The sequence below is a fragment of the Sus scrofa genome, chromosome 1, assembly GCF_000003025.6.
Source record: "Sus scrofa isolate TJ Tabasco breed Duroc chromosome 1, Sscrofa11.1, whole genome shotgun sequence".
NCBI classification, from domain to species: domain Eukaryota; kingdom Metazoa; phylum Chordata; class Mammalia; order Artiodactyla; family Suidae; genus Sus; species Sus scrofa.
In genome coordinates, this window is record NC_010443.5 from 14,080,107 (window position 1) to 14,104,406 (window position 24,300).

Below are 24,300 nucleotides of genomic sequence, written 5' to 3' on the forward strand. Positions count from 1 at the left end.
TTTGCTTCACTTTCTGGAGACTTCCTCAATTTCAACTCCCAAACTTTTCTTTTGACTTTTGCCTTTCTGCTTTCATGTGTTTCATCTTCCCAGAGCTCTTTTTGGTTCTCTGAATGATCTGGTTTGATCTGGTTTTGGGGTAGTCTGTTCTTTTTAAATTAGATGTATTACCTTTCCTAACCTCTCTGGGTATATTAATGATTTGGGGGAATGAAGGGATTTTTTTGGGAGGGGTGAGGGGGTTGTTTGTTTTTCTTGTATAATCTGTTATCCTCCAGGTTGCTTTTATTTGTTTGCTTATTTTGGTCTTTGTCCTTCTCAGATATCTGAACATGCTTTGTTGTCTATTCGCATTTAGGTTGGGGGACTAAACAGCTGAAAGGGAACTTCGTGAATGGATGGGGCTCAAGAATTTTGAGATTTATTGAAAAATGATCTGTGTGGGCTCTTTGTTGGACAATCCTTGTGCCAGGCATTTTAGGTCTTTCCTATTGGTCTTTCCATGTTCTCCCACACCCTTGCCCTCTGTCTGGAGAGTAGATACATGACTTCAGCCCTCTAGAGGGTGTGGGGGCTCCACATTCAGCATTTAATGGGCACTCAGTAACTTTGTCCCCTGGTTTTCAGTGGAGGACTCACGCCCACAACTGTCTCTGGTGCCTCTCTGCCCAGAGGCTATTTTACCTTCTCCAGAAAATGAACTTTCAGGGAGGTCCTGTTGTAGCTCAGCAGTAATAACCCGACTAGGATCCATGAGGATGCAGGTTCGATTCCTGGCCCTGCTCTGTGGGTTAAGAATCCATCGTTGCCATGAGCCGTGGCGTAGGTCACAGACACAGCTCAGATCTGATGTTGCTGTGGCTGTGTCGTAGGCCAGCAGCTACAGCTCTGATTTGACCCCTCTCCTGGGAACTTCTGTATGCTGCAAGTGCGGCCCTAAAGAGCAAAAAAAAAAAAAAGAAAAGAAAAAAAATGTATTTTCAGTCTTTCACCAAGGAAGGAAGGAGCCAGCGTGGAATAAGGCGAGAGATCTGGGGAACCGAGCTGCTCTTTAAGCAGCCTTCCCCCACAGCCCTCCCTCCCCGTTAGCATCCCATCCCGCCTTGCCCAGAGCCCCATCAGCCCCTGTCGCTGCAATCTGGTGGTAAAGAACCTCTGCGAGCTTTGGATTCTGCCTTCTCAGATTTTCCTAAGCCAATGGCCATGTAGCCTTTGGATTTTGAGCTGGCAAAATTTTGTTGGTATTATCTTCTTTCCTGTTTCCTTGCCCTTGTAGATTTATGGGGCAGGGGAAACATACCCGAAAACAAGCAAACAAAATATTGGCTCTGGTTGTAGCGGGGACTCGCGAAAGAGAAAATAAGACACATGTGTTCCATCTGCCGTCTGGAGTCTGTGTTCTTTTCATCCTTCAAGGGCAGCTGAGGTTACTTGTCTTCCAAGAGCCTCCTTGCACTGCCCAAGGATTCACTGCTGACTCTCTGCTCCAAAGTCCTCTCACAGGGATGAGCTGCAGCGGGTTTAGTACAGAATCGTATTTAGCCTTGTTTGGTTTTCTTCTCTTTACCCCGGCTTCCTAACCACAGCGTAAGCTCCTAGAAGGCCAGCTTGGGGTCTTGTCCTGCTTCCACAGACCTCACGTGGGAAGACCAAGGTCAACAGTAGCTGTCACTTTCAGACTGGGTTACTCGCCGTTCCATTTGATAACAAGGAAGCTCTCCCTGACCAGACCGTAGCAGAATTTCCTCCTGCCTCTCCAACCCTCTCTCTCTCTCTCTCTAAGGATGCTCAAAACTGCATTTCAGAAACCAGAACATGATCCCCTGGAAAATCTCAGCCAAATACTTTTTTCTAGCTGTGTTCCAAAATCACGCTTCTTTTTCGGGTCATTATTCACAAATTTTCCTTAGTGGTTCAAGGAAGCCACGCTAAGCCTCTCCTGTCTCTTTATCTTTAAAATATCTGGTTTAGTACAATCAGAGGCCTTCTTCTGTATTCTGTAAAATAGGGTCCAGAGATTTTATATTGCATGGGAAATGTTCTTGATGGGCTCGGGGAAGACGCAATAGTCATATTTTGCGTGGAAAATTGTTTATGGGCTTTTTAATGAAATGACATAAATCTTATATAGGCAATACAGCAGGCTGAAGATGGGCTGAAGGAGTTGGATGCCGGAATCACTGAACTAAAAAGGCGTGGTGACAAGTTGCAGATTGAGCAGCCTTCTGTGCAAGAACTCTCCAAACTCCAGGTACAATGGCCCTCAGCTTCCACAGTATATCCTAACTTGAAGTCAAGAAAAAAAAAGATTAGTTGCTGTAATTTTTTGCGTGTTTTCTCTTTTATAAAATTCATTTCTTTCAGGCCCTCATCACTCTTCAAAGTAACTTTTAGAACATTTTCTGAAACCTTTACCACATCTAGGACAATGGAATAAGTTGACATGTTTTGAGATTTCCTGAAGGGTGATCTGGGTGGGCTCTTTGCTGGAGAATCCTTGTGTCAGATATTTAAGTTTTTTCTTGTAATTTCTTAATATGCTAAGATTTTCTGACACTGTTATTATTCCAGGGGCAAAGCATTACAGTATAGTTTAGTTGCAACATATTGTATTCTACTCTAGAAAATGCAATCGTTGGTGATCCTACCTAGATAGGTTTAAAAAAGGCTCTCTGCCTTGCATTGTGCTATACTCCCCCAAAACTGTTTTAGGGAAAAAATACTTAAGATCAGGCTTTTTAGAAAGTGTCTTTTCTCCAGTGTTCAGTATTACAGTTTATATTTCATACCTGTTTGAATGGAAAAGAGACATTGTTTCCATTCCAGAACAACAAAGGAATGAAACTGGAAGGTAGCCAGATTCTAAACAGACCTCCTGGCATCTTTTAGGGTAGAGAGTAACACTTTGGATGAATGTTTTCTCAATCTGGCACCTAGGCAAGAATCTGATATCAGGATGGTAAGAAGATACCGGGAGAGTAACTCAGCAAAGTGTAGCATCTCATAGGCAACACAGTGTAATGATATTAAGGGGAAAAAAAGTGCATGTTAAGCTATCTTTGCACGTCTTATTATAGAACTCTTGAGTCCAGTGCAGGGTCACAAGCTCTTTCTTTTGAGAAAATAAAATACCTCCTATTTTTAAAAGACCATTTTTTATTTCAACTGTCTCACCCCATTATCTCACATTTCATAATGTCATGAGGCCCCTGCCCCCACTCTGTCCTCTTTAGACAGTTTTCCGACAGAACTTAAATGTCAGGTGGAAGAGTCAGGCGTCATCGCTGTAAATAGGCATTAAAGTTGAATTTTTCCAGATTGGGCCATTTGGACCTGCTCAACCTTAATATGATACATTAATCAGGCCCATATGGCACAAATAAATTTTGTATTTGGTGTATCGTCACCCACTAAAATGTCTTTCCAACTTAAATAGTTATTTATTTACTCCACCACATTTAGCAAAAACACTGCCTTTTTAAGTTTTAAAGTCTTTCTGCTCCCATCGAACTCCTGTTTCTGTAGCTCTTTCTTTGAGGAATGGTCCCAAATCTGATTATCACTTAGCCGACAAAACGTTGAGGATACTCTATTCAGACTTACTCTAAAATTATAAAACTTGAGAGCCTTATAAAAATTAGAACTACATTTTCTGTGACATTTCCCTCAACCACTTGTCAGCATTTTAATGCCCCATAAACTACTGACATCCAGAAGGGACAGTGTCAAACATACCTCATGTAGAAGTAAATTTGAGGATATCACTGTCTGCTTCTTAGGACATGTATGATGAGCTGATGGTGACCATTGGCTCGCGGCGGAGTGGACTGAACCAAAATCTTGCGCTCAAGAGTCAGTATGAAAGGGCCCTACAAGATCTGGCTGACCTGCTAGAAACTGGACAAGAGAAGATGGCAGGAGACCAGAAGATTATCGTCTCTTCCAAGGAGGAAATCCAACAACTACTTGACAAACATAAGGTAAGAAAAAAAAAAAGAGAGAGAGAAAGAAAATATAGTTTTGGAAACATATGCTCACTCACTAATAGATTTAGTAAGATCTAATATCATCAATCTTTCATGAGTTTCTACTTGGATAAATTCCTCTTTAAAGTGGTCCACATATGTGTATTCAAACCCACTGGCATTCAACAGCACAGAAAAATTATAAAGGATATATTTTTTTTACCATTATTTATGTATTTATTTCTTGGTTGCACCCACGGCATGTGGAAGTTCCTAAGCTAGGGATCGAACCTGCACCATAGCAGTGGTAATGCTGAATCCTTAACTGCTAGGCTACCAAGGAACTCCTAGAGGATATATTCATATAATTTTGGAAGTTAACAGAAAATACCAATCTTAGCAGGAATTGTCACAATCAGTATTAACCAGGCTTTCTCCCTTCATAAACTGACACCGATGGGCAACCCAGGGACTCTCTTCAAAGGAGCCCAGCTTCGGTCTTTGCTCTTCCCCTTTGTGTCCCTCGTTTGTCCCTCTGGTCCTAGGTGTTCTCTCTGCTCTCTCTTGTCCCGACCAAGAACTCCCTGCTCTGCTCTGCGAACGTGGAGCTGTGCACTCAGCTCTGGATGGGGTTTATGTCTGTTACGTGCATCTTCCAGCTCTTCTGGCTCTTAAGCACAGGCTCCTCTCTGGTTGCCGTGAGCTTCAGGAGTTTCTTCCTGGGGACAACAAGTGCTTTTACTACATAACCGAACTTGGTTGGCCTGAGATTGTTCCATCCATGTTTGCCGTCACTAAGTTCAGGTTAGACACTGCGCCTTGGTAAAGGAATGCCGATTTAATGCACACACATAAATAACTCTGGCATTATTAGCCATCATTCCAAAAAGAGCAGATTTGCCAGTGCAGAGACTCAACTGCCCTGAGAGTGGAAATTTCATATAGGGAAACTTTAAAAGTTCCCTTGGATTATAGATGGTTAATTATTCTCCCATCATGTAGCTCTCCGATGGCTTATAAAGGTAGATTTTTGGGGAGGAGGAGGGAGAAAATTTTACTTCATGCTATTTTTCCCAGAGGTTTTGGTCCAAAACATTGTGATTTATTAAAGGCTTATCATTTGGCTTTGAAAACACTGCTTTAAAGTTCACAGCTGGCTTTTCTCAAATCTTTGACCATAGCAATAAAATATCATCCTGAGTTATTCCAGAGGGGAACCTGGGATCAATGAGTATAAATAACAGAGAAATAAAGCCCAATAGATGAGGAGTGCTTGACAACGGCCCTTCTGGCCAAGAGAAGGCCCTCCAAGGCCGCCCGCTGGAGACGGGGTTGGAAAAGGAATATCAGCTTTCTGTGAATGTTGGGCTAAGTGACCTCCCAGTTCTCCTCCAAATTTAAGATTCTCTGATATAATAATTGTCAGTTAAAAATAATGAGTCTAGCGCCTATCGACCAGGCCATTTTCTGAGGGAGAGCGCTGCGTGACCTTGGGCGTGTGACATTAGACTGGGGCTCAGAGGCTGTAAAATGGGGAATAAAAGTACCTAGCCTCGCCGAGTTGTTATAGGCATTTAGTGAGTTGGTCACTGAAGTGTTTATAGAGTGTTTGGCACACAGTACACACTCAGTGTTGGCTGATCTTATCAATTCCTGGTCCTTTCGTTTCATCCGTGGTGCTGGGAACAGGAAATGGGGTAACCCTCTCCCCATCCTCTGGGACCCCTTATATATAAAAAGTAACATTTCAAAACACATTCGTGGAGTTCCCCATTGTGGCTCAATGGGTTAAGAAACTGACTAGTATCCATGAGGATGCGCGTTCCATCCCTGGCCTTGCTCAGGGGGTTAAGGATCCCGCGTTGCTGTGGCTGTGGTGTAGGTCACAGATGCAGCTCAGATTAGACTCCTAGGCTGGGAACCTCCATGTGCCTCCGGTGCAGCCCTAAAAAGACAAAAAAATAAAAAAACACATTCGTGGAGTTCCTGACATACCTCAGCAGTAATGAACCCGACTAGTATCTAAGAGGACTCCAGTTCAATCCCCATCCTCGCTCCGTGGGTTAAGGATCTGATGTGGCAGTGGCTGTGATGTAGGCCGGCAGCTGCAGCTCCGATTGGACCCCTAGCCTGCGAACTTCCATATGCCGTATTCAGTAGGTAGGGTCCTTAAAAAAAATAAAATAGACAAAATGCATTCATAGCGCTGTGCAAGGCCTACGTTTCTGCTGGGTATATTATGAGGGAAATTCTGCTAAGTATATTATGAGGGAAATTTACAAATATGTAGTGTCATTCAGTGTATGTGAAGTTGTTCTGGGCAGTGAGGGTTCAACACAGCGAAAGCTCTGGGAATTCAAAGAGTGTAGAGCTCAGGCCCAGTGGCGGAGGAAGAAAAGTGGTGAAGGAGTCAGGATCGGGCAGCCCGGGGAGAAGCACTGAGGAAGAGAGAATGGACACTAATGTGTCCGAGGAGCAGGGAGGCGAGTCTGGGTGGCCGAGAGAGTGAGGGTCCCTCCAGATGGCGCGGGGATGAGGGCTTGAGAGTTCGGCGGAGTTTGCTCACAGCTGGTCCCACGGGAAGGGCTCTGTGTTGGGGACAGAACGTCTGCAGCAGGGCAGGGGGCAGGTGCTCTGAGTGGGGGGCGAAGAGAGGCCAACTAGGACACTGGAGTCTCTGAGGACGCGCTGAGGCAGAGGCCGGACGGGGAGGACCAGCATTGCTCAGAGAGGAGCTGCGTTCCATCAGCTTCGGTGTCCAGAGCAGTTGTTTGTTTGTTTGTTTTTTTGTTTTGTTTTTTCTTTTTTTTTTGTCTTTTTGCCTTTTCTAGGGCTGCTCCTGCGGCATATGGAGGTTCCCAAGCTAGGGGTCGAATGGGAGCTGTAACCACGGGCCTACGCCAGAGCCACAGCAACACGGGATCCGAGCCATGTCTGCAACCTACACCACAGCTCACGGCAATGCCAGATCCTTAACCCACTGAGCAAGGCCAGGGATCGAACCCTCAACCTCATGGTTCCTCGTCGGATTCGTTAACCACTGCACCACGATGGGAACTCCCATCCAAAGCAGTTTTTATCTCAAGGTAGTGTACGGATGAGTTGCCCACCTCTTTCTCTGAAAAATTGCAGGAATACTTTCAGGGCCTGGAGTCTCATATGATCTTGACCGAAACACTCTTCAGGAAGATAATCAGCTTCGCAGTCCTGCAGGAAACTCAGAACCACACAGAGCTGATGGCGCAGGCTTCAGCGGTGCTCAAGAGGGCTCACAAGCGGGGCGTGGAGTTGGAGTACATTCTAGAGGTGAGACTCTGGAGGCCGCCTCTCCCCTCCCCCGTCCAGCACACTCCCCACAGCCAAGCAGACGCTTCAGGAGGGGGGTGTTCGGTCCCGCAGGTTGCCTCTCGGGCCCTGGAGGTCTCCCAGACTCAGCATCCGGTGGGTGGCCTTGTGCCTCTGGCACGGCCTCTTTACTCTGAGATAGAGGCTGTGCCTTTCTGTGAGTTCCGCTGCGTAAAACTTAATTTCAGATTGAGCGTGACAACATTTGGGGGTCTTACGAGTCGGACTGAAATACTGCTGATCTTTGCTATAAATGATTGAAAAAGACCTCACATGATTTTAAAACAGGGTTTTTTAATTTTAAATAAAAATCATAATTTAAGAATAAGTGATTGGGGATTTCTCCTTAGGAGAATGTCTATACCACATATTGTTGTTTCTTAAATGTCGGTGTAGGATTTTGTGGCAGTGGTGGTAGGGGTTGGCCACTGTAGTAGCAGCTTGATGTGAAATCTCACTTTCCAGACCAGGGATTAAACCTCCAGACCCAGTGGTGAAAGCATCAAATCCTAACCGCCAGACCTGTGTTTTTTGTTTGTTTGTTTGTTTTCCCATTTTAAAACGTTTTATTGAAATGTAGTTGATTTACGAGGTTTGTTAATTTCTGCTGTATCGCAAAGCGGTTCAAGTATATATGTCCACGCATCCATTCTCTTTCAGCGTCTTTTCCCGTGTAGGTTATCAGGGAGTATTAATTAGAGTTCCTGTGCTATACTGCAGGTTCCCATTGACCGTCCATTCCGTATGTAATAGTTGGCACATACCAATCCCTAACCCCCAGTCCATCCCGACCCCACCGCCTTTCCCTTTTGGTAACCACAGTTTGCTTTCGAAGTCTGTGAGTCTGTTTCGGTTTTGCAAATAAGTGCACTTGTATCTTTTTTGTTTAGATTCCACATATAAATGATGGCATGATGTTTGCCTTTCTCTGTCTGCCTTAGTCTTTCGGTCTTCACCAAGTATGATCTGATCACCGAATTCACTTCCTCTCCTCTGGGAAGTGAACACACCCATCTGCTTTGCTTAAGGCATGTGTTTCATCATCACTGCAGCAAAGGCTGAAACTGTGAAGAGCCAATGTGCTACATACGTTATTTCATTTCATCCTCAGAGTGGACAAGATAATTGTTATTATCTTGAGGTGCAGGGAGAGGGAGTGGGATGGACTGGGAGTTTGGGGTTACTAGATAACCAACTATTACATTGAGAATGGATAAGCCATGAGTTCCTACTGGACCTCACAGGAAACTAAACCCAATCCCTCGGGACAGACCATGATGGATTATCATAAAAGAAAAAGAAAGAATATATATGTGTGTGTGACTGGGTCACTTGGCTGTACAGGAGAAATAGGCACACCACTGTACATCAACTCCGCTTTACTCTAAAAGAATAAATTTTTAAAAATAAAACGCAGTTCAGAGACATGCAGTAACTTGCCCATGTCAGACAGCTAGTTAGTGGCAGGTCTGAAAGCCCGTTCATCATGCTTTTCAGGGTCACCATCTGATTATTTGTTTCAAAGCCATCTCTGGCTTCCCAAAGCAAACCCTCAATGCAGACCTCTCCTCCCCTGCACGTCTTTAAAGAAACTCTATCTGGTAGGTATTTGCACAAAAGAGGAATGCTGGTTCCTTAATGCAGCTGTTGAGCTCACAGACTGGTGTTGTGTTTCCAGACATGGTCCCATCTGGATCAGGACCACCGGGAGCTCCGCAGGCAGCTGGAGATGGTGGAGAGCAGCATCCCAAGCGTGGGCCTGGTGGAGGAGAGTGAGGACAGGCTCATCGACCGGATAACACTTTACCAGGTCAGCATCCAAATGGTATCTTGGTGTAAGAAGCTGCCACATTTCCTCTTGAAGCTTTCCCGGAGTTTTAACGGGACCTAAGCAAACTTGCAATCAAATATTTTATTGGTCCTTTTACTTTAGTTTCAAGCTATTGACATTATTGAAAAAAGATTTTAAGTGTCTGTTTCGTAATAGAACATAAAAAAGGTCTTTTTTTTTTTAATGAGAGCCCCTTTTGAAAATTCAGCCTCCTCTAAGCATTTTTTATTGTTTTTTGCTGAAGTCACACTATCTTGAAATAATTAGTTTGTTGTTTTATAATTGCGCGTTAAAAAGCCCTTTTTCTCATGCATAATTTTGAAAATTCAACCTCCATCAAGCTTTTTTTTGGAGTTTATGCTGGTGTCACACTTGTCTTTTTTTTTTTTTGCTTTTTAGGGCCACACCTATGACACATGGAGGTTCCTAGGCTAGGGGTTGAATCAGAGCTACAGCTTTGGACCTATACCACAGACACAGCAAAGCAGGATCAGGCCTCGTCTTCGACCTACACCACAGCTCATGGCAATGCTGGATCTTAGCCCACGGAGTGAGGCCAGGGAACCCGCAACCTCATGGTTACTAGTCAGATTCGTTTCCATTGCACCACAATGGAACACCGTGGGTGTCACACTATTCTTGAAATAATAATGCTTTGACAGTTTTAAGTGCACTTCAAGTTACTATAAAAAAAATCCATAGCTAGGTATAGATGAAACATCTCGAAGTTTCCAATGTAACTTGGATGTCAATAGTTGAAATTTGACTAATGGGTAATAGGAACATGGCGGAGAAGTTACCGTCTTGAAGGAGAAAAGGTGCATTAGCTAAACTTTTGACCGAGTCTTTTAAATCATTTCAGCACTTGAAATCCAGCCTTAACGAATATCAGCCCAAGTTATATCAGGTCCTAGATGATGGCAAAAGACTTCTCATGTCTGTTAGCTGCTCAGATCTAGAAAGTCAGCTCAATCAGCTTGGAGAACACTGGTTAAATGATACCAACAAGGTGGCCAAGGAACTTCACAGACTGGAAACAATACTGAAACACTGGACCAGGTAATGCAGTGACTATTTTGCAAATATTTGAATTCATCCTACAGAGTAGTTATGAGGCTCATGGGTGCCTCAGTCGAAAAAAATGTGGTCCCTCTAGGAACTCATCACAAAGTTTGGCAAATAAAGGCAAGCACAAAGTTTCTAACTGGCTTCTTGTCCAATGGTGTAAACATGTATTTAAAAGTGGGTAGAGGAGGCAGACGCTATGTAGAACATCTTACTTTTTTTTTTTTTTTTGTCATTTTAGGGCCACCCCTGGAGCATATGGAGGTTCCCAAGCTAGGGGTTGAATTGGAGCTACAGCTGCTGGCCTATGCCACAGCCACAGCAATGACAGATCCAAGCTGCATCTGTGACCTACACCACAGCTCACGGCAACACCGGATCCTTAACCCACTGAGCGAGGCCGCCAGGGATCAAACCTGTGTCCTCATGGATGCTGGTCAGATGGGTCTCCGCTGAGCCGTGACAGGAACTCCAGTACATCTTACCTTTGAGCCGGCATCCCTGCAGCCTCCTAACTGTACATGGATGGTCAGAGTAAAACCTTCGAAGGAAAGAAAGAGAAAGTGTGTTTTGAGAAGGGAGTTTCTAGCACACTGGGAGGTATTCGAGAGCAGTGGATGGTTTTTTACAGAATGAAATCCTGTATTTTTATGCCGCCCTTATTTGGAAGAACTTTTCACAACAACCATCCAATGTTTTCTGAATCGCCTCAATATGAAGGAGTAGGAGGAAGACATTTTTTTATTTTTACCTTCGAGGTAGGAAAGCTGAAAGTCAGAGAGACTGACTTACGGTATGAACAGTAAGGGAAGGGAATCTGAGAGTGTCACTCCAGGGCATTATTCTCCTAAATCTGTCCTGTCTCCTTTTAAAATTGGCATTGGGGAATAACATGGGTTAGCACGGGGTAGGGATTGGATGTTGGCTTAATAGGCTTATTTCTATCCTTATAGATATCAAAGGGAATCTTCAGATCTAATCCACTGGTTACAGTCTGCAAAAGACAGGCTGGAATTTTGGACTCAGCAGTCTGTGACAGTCCCGCAAGAACTGGAAATGGTCCGTGATCATCTGAACGCTTTTCTGGTGAGCTCAAGAATCTAAAGCATCTGATTCGATGTTATTTTGGGGGGGCCTTTAGGCGAGGCCCGATTTAAACCAGTGAAAAGGAAGTCAGCTTTCGATGGATGTACCTGATAAGTCAAGCTGTGGAGAATTTGGCAGTGTTAACTCTGTGCATTGAATAATTATGCAAAATACGAGAGCTCGGCATTGCCTTTTCAAAGTAGTTTTTAAGTAATGTTGGCTCGCATTCAGGCCAAGGGGGCATGGCTTTTGTTTTCCTCCAGAGTGTCCATACCAGCACTCCCCTTCAAGATGTAAAGGAAAACTCTTTCTATAATATCTCTTTCCTGAAATGAAAGGTCTGGCTCCTTAATCCTGATTTGAACATTGCTCCTTCTTTTAGGAGTTTTCCAAAGAGGTAGATGCCAAATCCACCCTGAAATCATCTGTTCTGAGCACTGGAAATCAGCTCCTTCGATTAAAGAAAGTGGACACAGCTGCCCTGCGCTCCGAGCTGTCACACATCGATAGCCAGTGGAATGGCCTGCTGACCAATATCCCAGCCGTACAGGAAAAGCTCCACCAGGTACACGAGTAATCGCCGCTTGAATCGGTCATAATTGATGTAAGCGGTATGAGATTGAGAAGTACCTTAATCAGCTTTTGCTCACAAAGTTAAAGCAGCTTCGTCTTGAACATTTTTTCTCTCTTCTTGTGTTGCACGCTAAGAGTGAAGGGCTCTATAAACACCATGTCTACAAATTCCCTCTTCTGAGGGTTACTCTGTGTGTGTGTGTGTGTGTGTGTGTGTGTGTGTGTGTGTGTGTGTGTGTGTTTCAGATGCCTTGCCTGTCCTGTTTCCATTCTTTGTTTCCTCATAAATAAAATGTGGGTAACTAGACCTCTCTCATGAAGTGAGTAGTTAAGACGATTTACCAATAATACGTGTCCAAGACCTATCATCTTACTGACAATAGAGCCGGCATTCAACAAGTCAAGGGAAGTAACGGAAGAGAGAAGTAAGTAGTTCTCTCTTCTGGAAACATGCTTCTCTCCCCTGAGCTCCCAGAAATTTTGTCTTTATTTCTCTTGGGCATTTCTCACTATGTACAAGGTGTGATAGAGGGGTTTCATGTAAATGTCTTAGTCCTTCTCATCAGCAGCTGTATATTTCTGGAGGGCAGAAAACATCTCATATTAGGTTCTGTATTTTCCTGCACCACGTGGAAGTCCATAAATATTTTAAATGGTGACTTTTGTTCTTCCTCATCATTATACGTGTTTGCAGAAATATATAATATATTCAGGAAGATTCAGGATTCTAAGTATATTTTAGTGAAAGACTGAGGAAGTTGGCTATACACCATGGAATAAATATCAGAGCGCCAAAAATCTCGAAAATGATAGTTTGCAGTGCGGTGGTATTTTTCTTCCGTCTTTTTACATTCCTGGGTCATAATACACAGAGCTTTTACAAGACAATTAATAAAATACATCTGTTGAATGTTTTGTAGTTAAGTTTTTTTCGAATACTCATAAAACTAGCTATAAAATAAGAATAATATTTTCTTCTTGCTGGTGTTTTGATTAATTAGGTAGTGTTTATGCAATTTTTCTAGTATTCAATGTCGAGTGAACACAAGAGGACTATTATTGTTCAGTGTTTGCCTGATGCTTAATTTCAAGCTTCTAACGAGGTTGGGATCCAACAATGTCATTAAGAAGTGTTATCTCTGCTGGTACTTTAAGAGGAATTAATAAGGTTTTAGGTTAACAGACATCGGGGTTGCATTTAGCGCTTGTGACTTGTTCTGTCTCTGACATGGGCAGCTCCAGATGGACAAGCTGCCTTCTCGCCACGCCATTTCTGAAGTCATGGCTTGGATTTCTCTCATGGAAAATGTTATCCAAAAAGATGAAGAGCATATAAAAAATTCCATCGGTTACAAGGCAATTCATGAATACCTTCAGAAATATAAGGTAATTGAACTGTTTTTTTCTTTTCATATTTCAGGACTATTTTTGAAGGAACTCAAAAACTTAAATTTTAGACATGCCTGTTGTGGCTCAGGGGGTTAGACTCCAGCTAGTATCCATGAGGATTCAGGTTCAATCCCTGGCCTTGCTCAGTGCATTAGGAATCTGGTGTTGCCATGGGCTGTGGTGTGGGTTGCAGACAAGGCTCAGATCCCGCATTGCCGTGGCTGTCGTGTAGGCCAGCAGCTGCAGCTCTATTCAACCCCTAACCTGGGAACTTCCATATGCCACATGTGCAGCCCTAAAAAGAAAAAAAAAAAAACCCTCAAAGTACAAAAACCAGGTCCTAAAATATATATTTCATACCTAGTGACCAGATAGGCAGACAGTAGTAAGAAAATTGCCTCCCTAGTTATAGGCACAGAAAAGTTATCCAGTATTAGGAATAATTTTGAATAAGATTTTGTGTCATTTTAAGGCATCATAAAAATAAATATTATGATTTATAAATATTTTATGGTGGGATTATGTATTTTGTCCAATTCCACTTCATCTCTCTAAAAAATATATATATTTGATATATATATAAATTCAAATTTTCACAAGTTCAAATCACTATGTTATACATTCAAAACGTATCAATTTAATTTGTGTTCAGTAGATTCATATATATACATATTTTTTTCAACTTCTGAAAACAGTAGGTTATATTAATACACACAGATTGTGCCATTTGGACTAAATCGTGGAAGTGATAGTTATTTTTCTTTTTTGGCCACACCCACGGTATATGGAAGTTCCCAGGCCAGGGATTGAAACTGAGCCACAGCTGTGACCTATGCCACAGCTGCAGCAACAGCAGCTTCTTAACCCCCTGCACTCATCAGGGGATCAAACCTGTGCTGCCTCAGAGACAGGGCCAGCTCTTAACCCTCTGTGCCACAAGGGAACTCCCCAGATGTGTTCATATTAATCTTAAAGTTACTTAAGGCTTTCCAACTCCTGGTATAGTGTAAGAAATTTAGACATATGACCTTCTCTTCTTATTTTCTCCTTTCTGTTTTTAGGGTTTTAAGATCGACATTAACTGTAAGCAGCTGACAGTTGATTTTGTGAACCAATCCGTGCTCCAAATCAGCAGTCAGGACGTGGAAAGTAAACGCAGCGATAAGACCGATTTTGCTGAGCAACTTGGGGCAATGAATAAAAGCTGGCAAATCCTGCAGGGTCTAGTAACTGAGAAGGTGAGCCGGGCGTTCTCTGCTGTCCGCATTTCGTGAAACCTCCAAGACAGGTGCTCTCTTGTAAAGAAAACCCACCCCACAGATAGTACAGCTGCCCTGGGCATAGCGCTTCTTCTGAAGAGACCACCACTGAAGTGACACTGAAGGCTGTCACTCTAACCATTCTTCAGTCCTGTTAATATTTTCTCTGTGTCCCCTCTACTCTTGGACTATTTCGTATTATTTTAGTTTATGAAAGACGTCTCAATTTCTTTTTCCTTTGCTTCAAGTCGACTGAAGTTCTTGGTTTAATTATAATCATTGACTCACACTTTTTAACATCCCCCACCTTTTTGGTCTTTTTAGGGCTGCACCCACAGCATAGGGGGTTCCCAGGCTAGGGGTCGAATTGGGGCTACAGATGCTGGCCTACACCACAGCCACAGCAACACGGGATCCGAGCCTCGTCTGCGACCTACACCATAGCTCATGGCAACACCAGATCCTTAACCCACAGATCAAGGCCAGGGATCGAACTTGCGACTTCATGGATACTGTTCAGATTCATTTCCACTGAGCCACAACGGAAACGCCTTAACATTCACTTTTAATCCTATTTACAATGGACCGTATTGTAAGAATTTGTAGTGTGGAGTAAATAGTAACCTGCCAGTGACTTGATTCTAAAATAAAATTGCAAATTTCATTTCGTTATGTTTGTTCAGATTCAGCTGTTGGAAGGCTTGTTGGAATCTTGGTCAGAGTATGAAAATAACGTACAATGTATGAAGACTTGGTTTGAAACCCAGGAAAAGAGACTGAAACAACAACATCGCATTGGAGATCAGGCTTCAGTCCAGAACTCGTTGAAAGATTGCCAGGTAACTTGTCCAGGTGGCCGACAGGCACAGCTTCACAGTTTCAGGGCGATGCTGAAGGAATTTTCAGGTCCTGAGAATGGAGAGCTCCGTATTGGAGAATGTTGCATTTGATAACAAATTCTTCTGATTATGTGAGTTTATAGAGGGTTTTTTTTTAAACTATTAAGTTTTTTCACCTGTTTTTAGAAGCTTGAAATTATGAGAGTTTTCAAACACTTTCATAGAGAATGCTGCTAACCCCCTATACTGATCATCAGTTTCAATAATTATCAAGATTTTGACATCTTTGCCTACATTATTTCTTTGCTTCATAAAGATTTTTTAGTGATTCACAGACATGAGATTTTATTCCTGCATGCTGCAGTACACATCTCTAAAAAATTGACTTCTTGTATAACTATAGTCTTGCTATCACAAGAAATTTACCCCAATCCCTTAATATTATTTAATGCCCAACTCATAACACCATTTCCTCAACTGTCTTTATTTTTTTAAAGATTTTTATTTTTTCTATTATATTTGATTTACAATGTTCTGTCAGTTTCTGCTGTACAGCAAAGAGACCCAGTCACACACACACACAAATTTATATACATTCTTTTTCTCACATTATCTTCCATCGTGTTCTATCACAAGTGACTAGATATAGTTCCCTGTGTTACACAATAGATCTCATTGCTTATCCACTCCAAATGCAATAGTTTGTATCTACTAACCCCAGACTCCCAGTCCATCCCACTTCCTCCCCCTTCACCTTGGCAACCACAAGTCTGTTCTCCAAGTCTATGAGTTTATTTCTTTTCTATAAAAAGATTCATTTGGATTTATTATATTCCAGATATAAGTGACATCATATGGTATTTGTTTTTCTCTTTCTGACTTACTTCACTTAGTATGAGAGTCTCTAGTTCCATCCATGTTGCAGTTCTTTTTTTATGGCAGAGTAGTATTCCATTGTGTATATATACATCTTCTCAATCCATTCATCTGTCCATGGACATTTAGGTTGTTTCCATGTCTTGGCTATTGTGAATTGTGCTGCAGTGAACATTGAGGTGCATGTATCTTTTTGAATTGTGGTTTTGTCTGGATAGATGCCCAGGAGTGAGATTGCTGGGTCATATGGTAATTCTATATTTAGTTTTCTGAGGTACCTCCATACTGTTTTCTATAGTGCTTATACAAATTTATATTCCCACCAACAGTGAAGGAGGGTATCCTTTTCTCTACACCCTCTCCAGCATTTGTTATTTGTTGACTCTTTAATGATGGCCATTCTGACCAGTGTGAGGCGGTCCTCAGCTGTCTTTAAAGTATCCTCTAGTTCCCACTGTGGCACAGTGGATTAAGAATCTGACTGCAGTGGCTTGGGTCGCCATGGAGATGCAGATTCAATCTCTGGCCCAGTGCAGTGTGTTAAAAGGATCCAGTGTTGCTACAAGGTGCTGTGTAGGTCACAGCTGCAGTTCCAATTCGGTCCCTGGCCTGGGAACTTCCATATGCCACAGCTGTGGCCATGGCCATAAAAAATTTTTTTCTATTCTTTTTTTTCCATTAATTTATTTAAGATACAAGGGCATTCATTCCTACATTTGCACAGTAGATCTCTTGAGTCTCTTTAATATTTTTTTAATACTTTTACCTTGTTGCAGAATCAGTAGACTGGCTTAAGGTTCAGGATTAGCCTGTTTACTTCTTCAAGATGCTCTTATTTTCCCTGTATTTCCTGTAAATGGAAGTTAGCACTAGAGGCTTGATTGGATTCTGGTTCAACTCCAGTGAGCCAGTACTTCACAGGGGACAGTATTACTTCCTACCGTGTCCCATCAGGGAGGCTCGGCTGCACCTGCTTGTTCTACTGCTAATGCTAAGGATCTTGGTCCAGGTGGTGCAAGCATCCTCTAAATGCTTCCCAGTGACTTAGGACTACTTGGTATTTCCTCACGTATTCTTATTTATGAAGAAGAAATGTAAGCTCTTACAGTTAGTTCTGTAATTTAAAAAAAAATAATTCAGTCCTTTGTAATGTGTTACAGATTAGCTGTGATGATTCGCTGTAGTATTTCTTAAGAACAATTGAAGACGTAGCTGTGAAGCGATTCTAAAGAAATGCTCCTTTCCACAAATCCTGTTTTTATATTTTAGCTTTCAAAAAGAAAGGCCATTGATAAGGATCTTCCTTCCAACCAGCGTTTTTTGTTTTTCCTTTTGGGGGCATGTGTAAAGACAGATGTATTTAAGCTCTCAGTCAAAGCCTTTTGGTTCAGAAAAGGAAGAGCAGGTGCTCTTGTGCTGGGCTGACAAGCTAATGGATCACAATTTCTAGGGTGCATAAGAATGGCAAAGAAAACTATCACACAGAGAAATACCTTCAAATTAAAAAAAAAAAAAAAGCTTCACGTCAGAAGATGGATATGTAAAAGATGAAGCCCAAAAACATGCATCAACTACTCTGATTGCTTTCCAGTTCTCTGGGGGTCAGCAGTATTTCTAATTTAGGCTATCGATTCTTTTTTTTTTTTTTTTTTTTTTGTCTTTTTGCCTTTTCTAGGGCTGCTTCTTCGGCATATGGAGGTTCTCAGGCTAGGGGTCTAATCGGAGCTGTAGCGACTTGGCCAACGCCAGAGCCACAGCAACGCGGGATCTGAGCCATGTCTGCAACTTACACCACAGCTCATGGCAATGCTGGATCCTTAACCCACTGAGCAAGGGCAGGGATCGAACCCACAACCTCATGGTTCCTGGTCAGATTCGTTAACCACTGCGCCATGATGGGAACTCCTATCGATTCTAAAATGTATAAGGAAGCCAGAATTTCAGAATTTTACCTCAAAGGATGACTTCCTAAGTTAAAATGTTTTCATTAAAGTTAAACGATCATTTAGGCATTAACATTAGCAACTTTAGTGCCTTCTTGTTACATTATTGTGCTAAACTTGACTATTAAAAGACTGAAATAATAGCTTAATTTAACTTTCCCTTGCCTTTTTTTCTTCCTTCTCTAGTTTTCTTTTTCTCTTTCTTCGTAGTTTTTCTTCTCCTTAATGTGCTTTTTTCTGCCATTTTCCATTTTCTTTTTATGTACATGTCTTCTGTTTAACAGAGAGGGAGAATATTGCTGGCTGGAAAATGTAGCAAAAACTTGGCCAAGTTTCACTCCTTTTTGGACCCAAATTTTAGTCTCCTAGAGGTCACACCAGGCAGTGTCAAGAAGGAAGGCTTCAAGTGTGACGGATAGAACTTTACTCCAATGCCAACTGGTGATTTTAAATGAAAAATCTTTCTTTCTTTGGAAAACGAAGAACAGAATGGAATTAGCCCACTTGGGGGGCATCACATATAAATCACAATAGCTTAACTGGCAGTTTCCATTTGGCCGTACCCTAAACCTTGATAAAAATTTATTGTCATTTTTGAGAAATCATTCCTCTGGACCAAAGTGTAGAATTCAAGCCAGCATACTTACATTGGTGACTGGATTCAAGCTTTATTTTGTTTTAAAAATCTTGAATATTTTCCCACTCTTTCAAAGTGATTTATGAATTTCAGCCAACATAAAAATGATATTTATGAATTAACCCAAGTTAAGAATGATTTATTATAGCGAAAAAATGTTAGGTTTGGCTTTTTTCTTCATTGATCAGAAACAGAATCATTTTTTAATTATTATTGGAGGGAAAGAACCTCCTTTGTTTTGCATGAAATATATATTTCATTCCTGTTTCCCTCCTAGGTTTTGCTTCTATGCCAATATAAATGAGCAGGGTATTTTTGAGATGTGTTTCTAAGCAATGGATCATTCATTTAATATTGCTCACTTAAAAAGTTAACATTTTTGGGTAAATGAGAATAAATTTAATTCCCGTAGTTGAATTTTAGAAACATATTAAAGACACGTTGGAAGGGTTATTTATGGCTGTTTAATCTTTTAGGCAAAGCAGAAAGAAAAATCCTTAAGTACTGAAGTCCATCATGTTTTCTATACTGTATAAAGAACATGTAGTCCTAATTATTACTATGTTCATTCTTGGGTTTTTTTGTTTTTTTTTTTTAGGGCCTCAGTCGAGGCACATGGAGGTTCCCAGGCTAGGGGTCAAATCAGAGCTGTCCCTGCCAGCCTGCACCATAGCCACAGCAATGCAGGATCCGAGCCATGTCTGTGACCTACACTACAGCTCACCACAATGCCGGATCCTTAACCCACTGAGCAAGGCTAGGGATCGAACCTGCATCTTCATGGATGCTAGTCAGATTCATTAACTGCTGAGCCATGACGGGAACTCCTATTCTTGGCTTTGATTGTAAAATCTGTCAAAATATTGATGAAATTATAAAGTGTAAATGAAAGAACTGTTATTAAAAACAAAAATATTTCTTTAGGCTACTAACCTCATGAACTTCTAATTCCTCCGTAAGTGTTAAGGAGAGAAAATAAATACATTTGCGCTGAAGCAGGACACACTACCAAATGGCTGAATAAAATAATAATTTTACATTTGCCTTGTTTTTAACAACTTAGAAGGGATTTCATATCTATACCTAACGAATATTACCTTTTTGACATAAGCAAATGTATTATTATTCCTATTTTATAAACAAGTAGAGAATGACTAAAAGATTGGACCACACAGAACAAAAGTTAAAGAGGCACATTTGCCACTAAAACAGCAGAGTCTAGGACTTCTCACTAGTCCCCTATCCATAGCACCACCCAAGCCCAATACAGTTAACTGTGTGTGCATCATGAGAGGGAAGTAGAAATCTTTTTAGCGGAATTGAGACATGATACAAAACGTAAACTATTTTGCAATTTTCTTCACTCTAATCTCCAGGGCCTGTACATCTGCATAGCTAGTTCTAGGGATGTACTTCTGCGTATGAGAATGTAACACGGCCTGAATGGACAGCTTCTCACAACATCCCAACGTGGATTTTACATCTTCTCCACACACAATTCACTTCTAGATTACTCGCCTCCAGCACTGGGATAGGAGTCATTGAGCTCAGAAGTCTTGTTTGTTTTGTTTTGTTTTGTTTTTTGCTTTTTGCTTCTTAGAGCTGCACCTGTGGCGTATGGAAGTTCAGCTGCTGGCCACAGCCACAGTCACAGCAAAACCAGATCCCTGACCCACTGAGAGAAGCCAGGGATCAAACCTGCATCCTCATGAATACTAGTCAGATTCATTTCTGCTGAGCCACAACGGGAACTCCTCAGAAGTCTAGGGTTCTAATTATGCTGTAGCCCATCTAGACCTGGACAGATGGGGTAACTTCATCTCCCGCTTGTTCGTCCACACGGTGTTGCCAGCACACTCAGGCTGCCTTGGTGAGTGTTCCAAATTTTTATATGGCATTAAAATATCAGGATTATGATGTGTGGTTCAGTATGATCTCGAGATCATTGCCTCCTTTCATTTTCTTTTTTGAACATGTCATATGACTGTTATAAAGCCACATCCTAAAGGAAATGAGGATTTGGATCATGAAGAAAAAGCTCATACCACCTTTTAGCATCACAGAGAATCAGAGCAATTTAGGGAGAAATGAAGGTTAACAGAGATTCTGATTTTGCTTTTTCCTTTTTTTAAATGATTTTTCTTTTTTCTGTTATAGCTGGTTTACAGTGTTCTGTCAGTTTGCTACAATGTAGCAAAGAGACCCAGTCACACATACATATGTACATTCTTTTTGTCACATTATCCTGCATCATGCTCCATCTTAAGTGACTAGATAGTTCCCAGTGCTATACAGCAGGATTTCATTGCTTATCCATTCCAAAGACAATAGTTTGCATTTATTAACCCAGATTCCCAATGCATCTCACTCCCTCCCCCTCCCCCTTGGCAACCATGAGTCTGTTCTCCAGGTCCTTGAATTTCTTTTTTGTGGAAAGGTTCATTTGTGCCATATATTAGATTCCAGATATAAGTGACATCATATGATATTTGTCTTTCTCTTTCCGACATACTTCACTTTGTATGAGAGTCTCTGGTTCCATCCATGTTGCTGCAAATGGCATTATTTTGTTCTTTTTTATGACTGAGTAGTATTCCATTGTGTATATGTACCACATCTTCTTAAGCCATTCATCTGTCAATGGATGTTTAGGCTGTTTCCTTGTCTTGGCTATGGTGAGTAGTGCTGCAATGAACATGTGGGTGCATGTATCTTTTTCAAGGAAAGTTTTCTCTGGATACATGCCCAAGAGTGGGATTGCTGAGTCTTAAGATAATTCTATATTTAGTTTTTTGAGGTACCTCCATGCTGTTCTCAAAATGGCTTAAAGACTTCAACATAAAACAAAAAACTATCAAACTCCTAGAAAAGAACATAGGCAAAACAAATGTTTTCTCAGGTCCGTTTCCCAAGCCAAGAGACATAAAAGCAAAAATAAATCAATGGGACCTAATCAAACTGACAAGCTTTTGCATAACAAAGGAAACCATAAAAAAAAAAAAGACAACTTACAGAATGGGAGAAAATAGTTGCAGCTGACAAGGGCTTAATCTCTAAAATATAAAAACAATGTATACAACTCAACAAAAGTAAACAACCCAATTGAAAAATGGGTTCTTTCACCAAAGATATACAGATGGCTAACAGGCACATGAAAAAATGCTCAACATCACTGATTATTAGAGAAATGCAAATCAAAACTACTCTGAGGTACCACCTCACACCAGTCCAAATGGCCATCATTAATAAGTCCACAAATAACAAATGTTGGAGAGGGTGTGGAGAAAAGGGAACCTGCCTGCACTGTTGGTGGGAATGTAAGCTGGTATAACCACTCTGGAAAACAGTGTGGAGGTACCTTAGAGATTCTGATTTTTCATTGGAAGAACTGAGACCCTATGGAAGTTTCCAACTTGCCATAGGTGGCGCAGCTTGATAGTGGCTGAAATGTAACTAAATCTCAGATACTAGGGCCCAAGATACCATTCTATGGAATTTCACCCAATGGGCTAGGACTGTATAACTTTTTAATACAAAGATATATGAATTTAAGAGTATAAATCATGTTACCATTTCCAATTTGTACTTCTTTCCTTGTACCTTCTTGAAAAATTACATGTTGCTATTTCCTTATCTATTATGTAATCAAATTTTACCTGTTTTTTAAAGTTATGCTCATTTCTCATGGAATAAAAAAAATTTAATTTTAATGTAGGAAGAACTGTTGTCATGGAGGCCCTTTCCTGAGAATAAGCCTTTTGGATTAGTAAAAGATTTTTAGGATGTGAGCTATCATGGTTCAATTTCAGTGCACCCCAGAGTTCCATTAATAGAAAAATTTTAAATGACTTTTTCTTAATCTTTCAGGATCTGGAAGATTTGATTAAAGCAAAAGAAAAAGAGGTGGAGAAAATTGAGCAGAATGGACTTGCTTTGATTCAGAACAAGAAAGAAGAAGTTTCTGGCATTGTCAAGAGCACGCTGCAGGAGCTCAACCAAACCTGGGCAAATTTGGACCACAAGGTAGCGTTGCCTGCGGAGAGTGGGCTCCAAGACCATGTTTGCCATTTCTGTCCAAATGTGATGTGGGTTTTGGTTTTCCTAAAGCTACTGAGTAAATAATTATGGAATCTATGCAGCATCAAATTGTATTATTCAGTCCACTTTGTTAACCTGTCTTTTACAAGAGTCTAGCTTCAGATGTTTCCTATAATAACCATTATTACGAACTTTACCTTCTTAATAATCTTATCCATTCCTATGTCCAGAGATGCACAGATAATCCTCAAAGGTGCACCCCTAGCCTGGATTTTGTGCCTGAAGTCGGGACAGACACAGAGAGAAATCCTCTGTAGATATCTTTTCTTGCATGATCAGAAGACATCTCAAACTTCTTGTCCCACCCAACTCCCTTTCTTCCCGCACAACCTGTGCTTTCAGTTGACAACAACCCTGCGCTTCCAGTTGCCGGGGCAGAAAGCCGTGGAGTCATTCTTCACCGCTCTCTTTCTCTCAGACCCACAAGGAGTCCATCAGCCATCACGGCAGCCCTATTTTCAGGCTAGATCTAGAATCCAGCCTCTGTCCCCGTTTGTGCAGCTAGCACCTCGGTCTGAGTCACCATCGCCGTGTGCCTTGGTGATTTTAATGGCCTCCTGCGTAGTTTCCGTGCCAGAGGGGTGCTGTCGAAATGGAAGTCGGATCACGCCAGTCCTCTGCTCACAACCCCCTGCTTGGCTGCCTGTCTCATTCAGAATGAGGCTGAAACCCGGTGAGCGTCTGAAGGCCCCCAGGGCCTCCCGCGGCCTCTCTGACCGCATCTCCTGCTCTGCCCGGCAGGTTCTTCGTGCGTCTGGTCTCCCCCTACTTTGGGACCCAGTGGCGTGTTCCACACTCAGGGACTTGGTGCTGGCTTCCTTCCACCTGAAGCACCTGCTCCCCGATATCCGCAGGGCCTCTCCCTCTCCTCAGAGTCTTGTTCGCATTCACCATCTTAGTGAGGGCTTTTCTGACCACCTTGTTTTAAATGACAACTTCTGCATCCCCACCTCGAACTCCCTCACTCTCTTCTCTGCTTTGCTTTTATCTGTAGAATTTATCAACTTCTCACAAATGATATGGTCTACTCGTTGGTTTAATTTCTCTCATTAAAAATAAGATCTAGGAAGACGTTTGATAAATGTGTGCTGAATGGAATGTTGACTCCTCCAATGAGAAAAATGTGTAACAACAAGTACAGCTCTGCACACACCTGCTCGAGTGGTTATTATCCACGCTTTCCAGAGGGGGGCGCTGAGGCGCAAACAGGTTAAGTGACAGGACAAGGGTGTGGAGGCAAACCCAGTCTCACAGTCTGTGTGCCCTCCTCTGCTGCCAGCTTTCTAGCCTGCTGTTACCTCGTCTTTAACCCTATTTTAAATCTATTTTATGCCATTTTAAGCACTTTTATAAATAATCACAATTCTTAGGAAACAATTTACTGTATAAATAAA

The 24,300-nt window shown here is 41.8% G+C and overlaps 1 protein-coding gene across 1 annotated transcript in view; it reads left to right on the forward strand.

Annotated features, from left to right (window-relative positions):
* SYNE1 (spectrin repeat containing nuclear envelope protein 1) overlaps positions 1-24,300 on the forward strand; it is a 486,068-nt gene that overhangs the window by 364,463 nt on the left and 97,305 nt on the right. The window contains 11 exon segments of the mRNA XM_021084410.1: positions 2,132-2,251; positions 3,780-3,980; positions 7,098-7,271; positions 8,989-9,120; positions 10,004-10,200; positions 11,160-11,292; positions 11,675-11,857; positions 13,102-13,251; positions 14,316-14,492; positions 15,197-15,352; positions 22,676-22,831. Coding sequence (XP_020940069.1) covers positions 2,132-2,251; positions 3,780-3,980; positions 7,098-7,271; positions 8,989-9,120; positions 10,004-10,200; positions 11,160-11,292; positions 11,675-11,857; positions 13,102-13,251; positions 14,316-14,492; positions 15,197-15,352; positions 22,676-22,831 — 1,779 coding nt within the window.